At 46.8% G+C, this 12,153-nt stretch overlaps 1 protein-coding gene across 1 annotated transcript in view; it reads right to left on the reverse strand.

The window, feature by feature from the left end:
• The window catches only part of LOC119388306 (uncharacterized), a 148,872-nt gene that overhangs the window by 24,578 nt on the left and 112,141 nt on the right, over positions 1-12,153 (reverse strand). Inside the window, exon 5 of the mRNA XM_037656005.2 lies at positions 7,344-7,442. Coding sequence (XP_037511933.1) covers positions 7,344-7,442 — 99 coding nt within the window. The remainder of the gene's footprint in view (positions 1-7,343; positions 7,443-12,153) is intronic.

Below are 12,153 nucleotides of genomic sequence, written 5' to 3' on the forward strand. Positions count from 1 at the left end.
CCCGGACAAAGTCAAGGCTATCATGGACCTTCCACCACCAATCGATGTCAGTGGTGTTCGCTGATTACTTGGAATGGTAAACCATGCGGCTAGATTCATTCCCAACCTGTCTGAGATCTCTGCACCTTCTTGGAAACATTTCGGCGCGCGCACAAAAGACGGAAACGAAAGGCGAGAAGACAAACGGGCGCCCGTTTGTCTTCTCGCCTTTCGTTTCCGTCTTTTGTGCGCGCGCCGAAATGTTTCCAAGAATGTCCTCAAACCAACTCGCCCAGCTCTCCATACTGTTACATTACATCTCTGCACCTATTCGTGCTCTCCTCAACAAGAACAACGCATGGAGTTGGAGTTACAACCAAGAGCAAGCGTTCAAGAACATCCAAGTCTTTGCTCAGCTCCGATGTATGTATGGCTATGTACAATCCCCATTACCCAACTGTAGTATCGGCTGACGCAAGCTCTCATGGCCTCGGAGCCGTCTTACTCCAGGATCAACCTTCGGAAATTCGACGTGCCGTCGCCTATGCTTCCAGATCTCTCACTGCTACAGAGGGATGCTACAGTCAAATGGAAAAAGAGTCTCTGGCTGTCACATGGGCTGTCACCCGGTTCGACCAATACCTATGCGGATTAAGCTTTGAGGTCGAATCCGATCATCTTCCGCTTGTAGCCCTCCTTTCAAGTAAAGATCTGGATGTCTTGCCACCTCGAATTCAACGTATGCGGATCAAACTGATGCGCTATCAGTTCTCTGTCAAGTATGTTCCTGGAAAACTGCTAGCTACAGCCGACACACTATCATGAGCGCCTTGTGACTTGCCAACTTCCAAAGTGGTCAGCAGCTTGGAAATCTGTATAGGGGAAGTTCTTAAGGATCTACCTCCACAACTGGCAGGTCAGCTCGACGAGATCCGTCGTCTTCAAGCTCAAGATAGTGAATGCTCTTCGATTATTACTTATTGTGCGAGAGGCTGGCCATCCAAGAGAGTTCCGACCCATTTAGCACCATACTGGAAGGAGCGAGAAAGACTGAGTGTGTACGATGGATTACTCTTACTGGATCGCCGCATTGTCATCCCGTCGCCTCAACGCAAGGACATCCTCTCACTGCTGCACGAAGGTCATCAAGGTGTCTGCCGCTGTCAAGAGCGCGCCCGAGAGTGCGTTTGGTGGCCTCACTGCAATCAGCATATCGAAGACCTTGTGACTCAATGTGCTAAGTGTGCTGAGACTCGAGCCGTGCGTTCTGAGCCACTGATACCAATGCCAGCACCGGAAAGACCATGGCAACGCCTGGGAATCGACTTGTTCCACTTGGAAGGACGCGACTACGTCCTGATTGTCGACTACAACTCCAGATTTCCCGAAGTAGTCACATTGGGAACTTCGTCAGCAAAAGCGGTCATTGCTGCAATCAAGAGTAGTTTTGCTCGCTTTGGGATACCAGACGCTGTGCGGATAGACAACGGACCTCAGTTCGCGTCCCAGGAGTTCGCCAACTTTGCACGAGCATATGGATTCTGCCACGAGAACAGTAGCCCTCGATACCCTTAGAGTAATGGGGAGGCAGAGCGCATGGTGCGCGCCGTGAAGGATATGCTGAAGAAAAGCTCGGATCCGTACCTCGCCCTGCTCGCATACCGAGACACAACTGGAGTTTCGGGCGTCTCTCCAGATCAGTTACTTATGGGAGGAGACTGCAAACTCGTCTTCCGGTTCTGCCTGAACGACTTCTTCTGGCCTTACCTAATCATGAGGAATTTCAAGCACAGAATACTGCTGCGAAGTTGCAACAGGCGCAGGACTACAATCGTCGTCACGGTGCCACTCCTCTGATTCCTCTCAATATAGGGGAGGAAGTGTGGATAAAAGATATAGCTTGCAGCGGTCGTGTTCTCAGCCCAGCTCAGCGACCAAGGTCGTATGTGGTTGAGACTCCCAGTGGTCTTGTCCAGAGGAACCGTTGCCATCTGGTGCCGTTCGTGGGTGACCAAGATGTCCAAGGACAAACAACTATGGCTTCATCACCAACACATGGAACCTCCTTAGCTTCAAGTCCACCGAGAGCACCAGCCTCGAGGTCATCGCCGGAAGCATCGTCACCAAGTGCTTCATGCACATCACCTGTGCTGCCTGGAGAGATGCCTCCCTCACCTGATGTACAAACTTTACCTCTGCAAGCAAGTGTGCCTCAGTGTGGTGAACCTAGCATACGCGTTGTGGCCATACCGTGAAACCGCCGCGCAAGTTGAATCTGTAACTATCCCGGGAGGGAAGATGTAGTGGACGCTGAGTGTTTGTATAGTCGCTAATGGATGGCGCTGTGGGCATGGGAGTGGCCCCTGACATCGGATACATAGGAGGGGTACGGATCGAATAAACGGCATTCTTGTTGTGGCTACGAGCCGCGCTCGTGTCTTTACTGGGCGTCTCCGAACACAGTGCACTACAAGACACCGAACAAATTACACTGAATGCGTTTCGAGGGTGGTCTACTCCATTCCACTGACATGTGGCAGCTTGTATATTGGGCAGACAGGAAGGTGTTTTAACAATAGGGCGAGGCATGTAACCAACAATGCAGGAGGTACTTTGAAGCAACATTGTGACAGATGTTCAGGAAAAGATGAGGGTGGACAAAACATTTCATGCAGACCTATTCTTGAAAACACCAAGTTCCTGTTTAAATCGAGGGACCAGACCGAAAGGGAGATTGTTGAGGTGTATCACATCAAAAAAACTGGTGAAAAATGTATCAGCCCGCCGTCTCTTTCCTTATCGCCAGAAGAAGTTGCTTTTCTGGAGAGTGCCTTGTAAAAAGCCGCTTGTTAAGGTTTTTTCCTTTGTTTGTTTGGTGGTTTTCACGCAATATTAGGGTTAGCGCCAGATGTGCAGATGGGTCATGGTTTTTCACGTGAGTGCTTTTAATTTTGTCGCCCTCCTTCTGTTAATTGTTGTATCTCATTGTGCCATACTTTTAGGTTTTCATGGGTTTTGCTTATACATTTGTTGAGCGTTAAGTCTTTTGTTTTCATCAAACGATGTTGCGTCATGATCGCTTCCCCTTTTGTTATAGGTTATTTGTTATGCCACAACCGCCTTTTTGGTGTTTTGTTTTGCTTTTCACATGCATTTTCATATGTTTGCTTTTTCACATACACGAAGCTCAGTGAGGTTGGTACCACGTGTTTCCGATGTGCATTTGGCCGTTATCTTGGGGATGCACTCTTATTCAGCAATGATGGTAAATTTGTCGGCACAGCAGAGATTGAAAAGATTGGTCACATGTACGGGTTCAGGCTTGAAATATCTCCCTTGCTTTCCAGAAAATAAACAGTTGGCAGTCTGCATTCGTGGTGTTTCTGAATGTTTTTCTTACTTGTTTCCTCGTCTTCTCGCGCAGTTTAAGAAAGTTTATCACAAGAACAGGAATGGCAGTGTGCAGGCAAATGTGCTGCCAAATTAGTTCGAAGTGATAGCTCATGTTCCCTGACTCAGACGTTCAAACACCCACCAGTTCAAACATCGGCGAAACTGGTCGGTGTTTGAACGTCAGAGTTAGGGAACATGAGCTGTCACTTCGAACTAATTCGGCAGCACATTTGCCTGCACACTGCCATTTCTGTTCTTGTGAGGCGAGGTTTTCAAGCGTTTCTGTTCTTGCCAAAAGCTCAGATGCTCTGGCCCGGGAATTAATGGAAGCTTTTTGGATGAAGAAGAAAGGCGACTTGTGTGTAAGTGACACATCAGTGGTTTTGTGCATGGTTGCTTGATTAGATGTGCCTTTCTATTGACCTCGTGTTTTTTTATGTGTAGTGACTAGGTGATGCAGTGCGGTGTGCGCATGTGTGGTGCGGCGTAGATATTTTCTGCGTTTCTTCTGAGAATAAATCAGTTGCGAGTGACGCTCTTTCCCTGTGCTTCTTCGTTCTTCTTGCGGTGTTTTAGGCGTCTAGGATTTCCCTCATTATGATGAACCAACCAGCCCGGCAACAAGTACTTCTAAATCACAAGGCAATACTGTGCAAGTGTAGAGTCATGCATGCAATGCATGATCTAAAATAAAGGCCACGCAACTTAACGAAATGTGTCTTCATTCAACTTTCAAAAAATACAATCCTAAACAAGCAATCAAATCACATATGCATCGCATTGGGTCGCTCAGTATTTCGTGGGTTTGTGTGTGGTAGTTGGCTTTAGACTATGATTTTGATTCTGTTTTCATAGGAGAAAAGCGTTCAATCGTTTTGCTTTAAGAAAGACAGAATTTTTTTTCCCGGAAGTGTTGCATAAGTCACGTGGTACACAGAGCTGTACCATGCATGCGCATGTGCAAATGTCAGGGTTGCCTAGGTGACAAAGCCACGGTAGCAGCTCTCTGGTCGTTGAGGAGAACTTCTTCTTGGCCTAGTTGGTATTGCTTACTGTATGACATTTTGCTGCTAGTAAAAACAACACACACAAGAAAGAGATTACTAAGTTGGGTGGTGAATGTATTAGTGAGACGTCAATACAGCAGCGGTCTTCAGAGATTAGATTGTTTGAGAGCTGGCTAAGTTAGGCAGTGTTGTTGGCTATACTGTGCATGTGTGTGTTACATCCAGATGTACGCTCTGTTTCACCTTGAAATAAATCATTTGGAAGTGCTGCCCAAGTCGTCGTGTTTGTGTCGTTTTTACTAGAGGTAAAATTGATACACTCTCCAGCCGTTGTTGGGTTGCATGCATGGTTGCAGTTTTCCTTCTGCAGCAATGTTAAGTTTCGTCCTATTGTTTCAACAGTGTGTTCATGTCCGAGTGAGCATTCCGACGACACAGTAAGAACAGCATGAGCTGCATGTCACAGCGCACTCCAGCACTATTGTGCTAGAAAGGGAGCGGGACGTTGTGCTCCTTTCTTCCTATTTTTTATGTTACCGGCCCACTACACGTGTAACCACTACCTAGCGCAAACCACGCCCATGTGACTGGGAACCTTCCAGATTATTTTAGAACCTTTCGATGAGGTTACGCGCACAGCGCATACATAAGTGCTTATTCTGGAACTTACGTGGCCACTAGAGATAACGCTGGAACCTTCGATGGCACATGCCAGGCGGTAAAGCGCTAACGCACTTTACCGCTTCGCGAATTACTTGATGGCCCACGACTGTTCTCGCGGCTATCAGTGCGCAGCAGCATGTATCGCTGGTATTTTCCATTTTCATTTTCCAGGTTCACGCAAATAAAGAGTTCACAGTCTTGCTGCAGCCTTCTTCATTGTCGTGACAACCATGCTCTCTTTCTGGAGCTTTCAGACTTGTTTCCCAATTTTCCAAATGTTCTTATATAGTATACATTGTTGTGCACAATTATTTTATGTACATAACATTTATCTTGTGCGTGATACAGTTGTAGCGTGTCAACATATTAAGTGTGAATCCCTCTCGCGGTTCTACACAGGTCTTTTTGAATATTTCATTTCAGTGCAATATTGTTTCAGTGTGCCATTACTTTTCATTACAAACAGGGAGAGCCAATTCATAATAAAACAGTGATAAGATTTGACATGTACCCCTGCTATATGAATTATAATTATCATGAAATTTGGTTGGCAACTGATTTTTCATGTTTGCAAAATGATGTTCTTTTTTTAGTTTGTATGTTGTATAAGAGGGTACTTTTACGTATACAATAGATTATATTGTTGCGCAAGCCTGCCAATGATTGATGTCACGATTGTCATGTTACATGTCATTTGTGCTCGTCATGCCATACCAGTTTTAGTATATATCAGGTTAATGACACGGCCATGCGAACACAAAGTTGTGGGCGGCTAGACAGATGGATAGATAGATACACGCAAAGTGGCTGAACTTCCCTATGAAATGCTCTGCGTTTAAACCCATTAGCTATGACACTCTTGTTATGGTCCAATGTGCTTCTTGCTTTGGGAATGGTTATGCTGCAGCACTTTTTCTGATACAGTCGAACCCGGGTATATCGAACTCGCCAAAAAACGTTTATTAGTTCGATATATGGCATAATTCGATATAGGCCCGCTATAGGGATTTGATGAAACAAAGGCACATACCAATAAGAAAAGTACTTTATTAATATCGTGGCTTACTTGCGTGCCCTACTTTGGAACAAAATAGTCCTGGGTTTTCTTCTGTTTCAACGACTTCGCTGCCTGCGACAGCACGCACGCCTCCACGTTGTCCGAGTCTGAGCAGCCTTCCATATTCAAGCAATAGCGCCGGGCCAACGCAAGTGCACTTATCACTTTGGAGGATGTAGGCAACGGGCCATTGTCAATTTTTTTATTGCTATCACTTTGGCTCGTGGTCAGCACGATGTCTGCAACGTAGTCCTCATCTTGTAGCTGGCCCACGATGGTGACATCATCGTTCGCACTGATGAACTCATCGAATGTCGATCCGTACGGGGCGGCGATGCGGATCTTGTACGCGGCGGCGACGTCAGACTTCTTCTCACCGCACTGGACTCGATTTATGATTTCGAGTTTCACGCCGAACGGCAAATTCTGCCTCTTTGCACAAGCCATGACGACAGCGCGCCAATAAAGTTCACAGAGCACCAACAAGCAACACCACCAGCACGCACCACGCTGAATGAGGACTCGAGGAAAAGAGGCAGTAGCAGGCACGCAAGCATAAAGAAAGAAAAATGGCAGTCACTTGTACCGCCTCTGTGCCTCGGAGAAAGCACGACGGCCTCTGATTGGCTGTAAGCGCTGTGAGCAGGCCAGGATCACTTTTTGCAGGGGGTGTTCGCCCGTGCACAGCCAGGTCTAAACCACTTTTTCTAGGGTGCCGCCGGCAGTTTCCCCGCCACCGCGAGGGAAAGCCAACTTGCTGGGGCACTTTTGAGGCACATGGAGTTTGATATATCGGTTGTCGTTGCTATTTTCGTTCGATGTAACAGTAACTTTTGCTATATATTCTCAATGTAAATTTACCGTGTTTAGAAATTGTTCGATATACGGGATAATTTGATATAAGCGGGTTCGATATAGTCGGGCTCGACTGTATGTGTTTTGTACCTAGAACACGCGAGCAATTTCCCTAAAATATTGTTGTCACGGCAACAGGGAACTTGACAAACAATTCTCAAACATTCAACAGTGATGAGGCTTGGTGGTCATCACTTTATGCAAGAAAACATATACCAAAAAAGTGCACAATAATTGCTTTCAGAAGCATAATGTTTCAGGTCTGCCCACACGACGAACACAGTCGGTTTCACAAGGGTGTGCGCTACACGGACAAGCTACTGCAAATGAGAGTGACAGCAATGCTCGTCTGGACCACAGTTCCATGCACAGCTTGGTGAGATACTTGCCTTTGTATTTGCCTTTACTGTCAAGTAGCAGCAGAAGGCTGCAGCAACGCTGAGGCTGGCGTGGGTCCAGTAAAGTAAGGCAGATCCGGTAGCCATGCCCTGAGATGAAAGGAGTGTTGGGCCCACACCATTATGAGGCACATGTTGACCACCACGGGTTTTTTAAAGGTCGAGCCAAACATTAGAGCAAACTCGCTTGCTGCACAACCAGCAGGAAAGAAGGAGGGAGACAGGAAAGAGCGCAGACTACCAACTGTTTATTGCCAGTTCACGAAGCCAATATATAGGCATGCCAAGCTGTGTGATCACGATGTGCACAACACCAAGATTTCTTTACAACCGCAGACAGAGCTATGAAAAAACACCTCATTTGTAGCAAGCGCCACAATCTTTTACTACGTAATCACAAGGTGTACACTTCTGCTTTTATCTCTTTACTTTATTTTTTATCTTTTTATTACTCCAAGAGTCTGCAATGGCGCAGACAACACATGAAAAGGCAGAGTGAAAATTATAAAGGCAATGGTAAACAACTATAAAACAGCACCACTCAGATCATCCAAAGCCATCTGCAAGAGAACAAGGATGAAGCAAAACAACAAGAGAGTCACAACTTAAAACCTTCTCAAAAACGTTATCATATGGGAAACAAAACAGGTGACAAGAGTGCACAGCAGCTAACCCTCATCTAAAGGTTAACAGAACAAAACCCTTGCAAAGTTAAACATGGCCATTTACAAACACTATTTCTTTGTCCGAAAGCGATATCGATGGCGTGCTTATGCATTTGCCATTGTACTGCCTTATAAAATACACTTCTATAATTTCCCTTTCAGTCTTTTCCCGTGCCTTTGGCATGACTGATACATTCTCGAATCGGGTGGTAAGTGAAAATCCAAATGACCAGCCAGACTGTGCTCACTTATGCGTTCATTGAGGCATCGCCCCATCTGCCCTATGTATGCTCTCCCACATGATAAAGGGATGTGATAAACTACAGCAGAAACACACCGAGTTTTGAGCAAACCGCCTTCTTCTGTTTGGTCATTAGCAAACCCCAACGTTCTAGGCGTGGGAAATGCTACATCACCACCGTACTTATTAGCAACCTTTTTCCCACTGTGTTATGCAGCTACGGCATAACATGTACAGGTTTCTTCTTTTCTTTGGGATCACCACCCTTGTATTTTTCCCTCCTCCTTTCCTGCTCATTGCGCAGCAAGTCGAGTTTACAAGTATGAACCAACTAGTCTGCATGCAGCGAGAAATTTCCAATTACATTTCAAAGCCAGCTAGAAATCACTCACTCCTCTCTCCGCAGATTCTATGAGAGACGGGCCTGACTACGTCATTGGTGGGAAGCCATTGGCTGATTGGAGCTCATCGCAAGGAAACAAGACACAAAAGGAAGAAACGATTCAACAGGCTGCAGAATCTTCCGTTCTGTGTCTTGTCTCCATGTGAAGAAGAACTTGCCCAACTTTCAACTTTAGTGATTTGACAATTCACGCGCTGCATAACAGAGCTGGGCAGTGTTGCGATAAAAGAGCATCATGGTAGTATCTTAGAGACACTTTTGAGTATCTGCATTTCTGTATCAGGATACATCTGAGAAATGTATATGTGTCTCGGTGGTGAAACACTTTTACGATGCATAAATTATATTGTGAGCATTATTCATGTATCTTCTCATCTGTACATACTCATCATCACCACTCTGGCGTGGATTGTGGGGCTCTGGCTCAGTGAATAAAAAGAACAGTCTTGCAACCTAAACGTTGCTTCACAAGTGGTGCAGAGTGCTGTTCGGTCCCCTAGTCCTCTCCCTGCAGCGGTTCCTCGTCAGGTTCAGCTACAAGACATCCCTGGAGCTACGCTCGGGTCGCCACCTATACAACCAGCACTCGGCCATGTCACGAGACGACCAGACCAATGCAGCTCCATCAACACCACCTGCGCCCGTAGGAATCCCGTCTTGGACTGTCACCACCCCTCAAAAGGATCCACTGATGTTCGCTGGCCTTTGCGAAGAAGACGTTGAGGACTACTTGGAGCCTGAGTGTACTTAACTACTGGGACGATTCGCGAAACTGTCCCGCATCCCTTTCTATCTAACAGGGGTTGCCAAGACTTGATTTTTCAACCATGAACTTGATTTCGCAGACTGGACCACCTTTAAGCAGCACTCTCTGATCTTTGCAAAACCTTCTGTCCGCTCAAACGTCGCAAAACGGAAGCTTGCTGAGCGTGTCCAGCAGTCTGGCAAGTCATACACTTCGTACATAGAAGATGTCCTTGCCCTTTGCCGCCATATCGACAGCTTGATGGTGGAGAATAACTGCGTACGCCACCTGCTCAAAGGCATACACACCATGGCATTCAATGCTCTCGCTGCAAAAAACCCTATCACAGTTGCAAATATCACCACTACGTGCCAGCGCCTCGATGATCGTCATCTTATACGCTTGCAACCTAACGCCCCTGGTCTCACGGCAATCAGTGACTGCAAGCTGCGTGCTTTGATTCGTTCTCTTGTCCGCGAGGAACTGCAACTACAAGCTGCATCGTGTTCTCTCGAGCTCCGTACGACACCTCCCGTAGGCAGCCTCCGCAACATTGAGAGGGAAGAACTGGCATCCATGACGCAAGTCCCAAGCCCGCATCCCGCACCCACCTACACTCAGGTTGCTGCTCTTGCGCCACCTTCCCAGCAGTCACTGCAGCATGTGTCAACAATGCCCGCCTCACTCAATGTTCTCTCGAACAAGGGCCATGCCTCAGACTTTCAACGCCTGGGGTCCACCTCGACCGATTTGCCATTATTGCTGGATCCGTGGCCACATTTCAAGGTTCTGCCGACGACGTCAACAACACGAAAGGTGCGGCTATGACGATTTTGAAAGGGATGAGTTTGCCCCTGTTCCACAACATCGTCCTTCATAACAAATTTACCCACGTCGCTCACCATCTCCGCAGAACTTCGATGCAGCCCGTGCTTTCTGTTCCTTGCATCGTCGCTCTCCGTCATCTATGCAGCGCTCCTCTTGTCCCCTTCGTCCAGCTACCACGGCTCCTGATCATCGCCCGCAGCTTCAGGAGGGAAAGCTGCATCTTATGGACTGCATCGAACTCCTCCGGAACGCCCCTCAAATGTACTTTCAGTGTGTGTTGAAGGTATATGGATCGAAGCCTTGGTGGGCACGGGTGCATCGCTTTCTGTTATTAGTGTCGACCTTTGTTCTCACCTGCGAGAAGTGAAGACGCCATATGATGATCCTCTCCTTCACTATGCTAATCCAGTTCTTGTTCAGCTTTCTGGTGTTTCCACAGTGAGAGTTGTTATTGGGGGCATTCTTCACTGCATACCGGTTCTCGTGCTGTCTTCGTGTACTAACGCGCTCATTTTGGAATGGGACTTCCTCTCTTCAGCTTCAGCGGTGATATCTTGCCATTAGAGAGTCATTCACATGAGAGACACTGCGCTTTCATCAGATATCGATGCTCATAGCCTGCGCTTCGTCACAGCTGCCGATTGCTTCATTCCTCCAAGTCATGAGTATATTCTGATGCTGACATCTGATACCATCATTAATGGTGATGTGTTCCTTGCACCGTGCGGACGTTCCATATCTGGCAGCCTTACCACTGCTCCTAGCCTGGTGCAGTTTCACAAAGGTAGAGCGTTGGTCCAGCATTTCACCTTACTTCTTCGCCTGTTGCGCTGCCCCAGGACACCACTGTGACTTGCTTCACTGACACCGAACCACTTTCTCTGGTGCCCCTCCACGCAGAACCACCATCTATATCCACCAGTACCGATGACCGTGCTACAACGGCTGCTTTAACTGCCACAATAAATCCCGATCTCTTGGCAGTGCAAAAGGAAGAACATTTAGCTCCAAAAACACAGCCCTTCGTTTGATTTCCATTCAAAGCTCCTGGGCCGCACTTCCGTCACAGTGCATCGCATTAAAACCGAAGGCAATTTAATTGTACACTCATACCTCATTATAACAAAGTCACATCTGCCACGAAAATAACTTCGTTATATCCGAAAATTCGTTATAAACGTTTATTTGTAACACTGTAGCTATGACAAGACTATTCTTCATTTACTTCGTTATAACCGATAATTCGTTATATCCATGTTCGTTATATCGAGGTTTGAGTTACGCTGCCACCCATATCGTGTGTCTTCGGCTGAGCGGAAAATCGTGAAGGACAGTGTTGCTGACATGCTCAAATGAGACGTCATCCGCCCATCGTCCAGCTCTTGGTCGTCACCTGTAGTGTTGGTCCGGAAGAAGGACGGTTCTGTGTGATTCTGCATTGATTATCAAGCTCTTAATAAGACCTTGCACAAAGACGTGTACCCGATGCCACGAATAGACGATGCACTTGACTCTCTCCAGGGCACTGAATTTTTCTCCAGCCTCGATCTCCGTTCTGGGTATTGACAAATACCTATGCACGAAGCGTACAAGGATAAGAGGATAAGACGGCATTTACAACACTAGACAGACTGTATGAATTCAACGTCATGCCCTTCGGTTTACGTAATGCTCCTGCCACGTTTGAACGCATGATAGACACAGTTCTTCGCGGCCTTAAGTGGAAAACATGTCTCTATTATCTAGATGATATCGTTATTTTTCTACCACTTTTCGTCAGCATCTTGAGCGCTTGGACGAAGTTTTGACATGTATCTCCAATACTGGACTACAGCTAAACCCGAAGAAATGCCATTTCGCCAGCAAGAACATCAAAGTGTTGGGCCACCTTGTCAGCAAAGACGGCGTTCGGCTGAATG

Source organism: Rhipicephalus sanguineus, chromosome 3 (genome assembly GCF_013339695.2).
Source record: "Rhipicephalus sanguineus isolate Rsan-2018 chromosome 3, BIME_Rsan_1.4, whole genome shotgun sequence".
Lineage (NCBI taxonomy): Eukaryota > Metazoa > Arthropoda > Arachnida > Ixodida > Ixodidae > Rhipicephalus > Rhipicephalus sanguineus.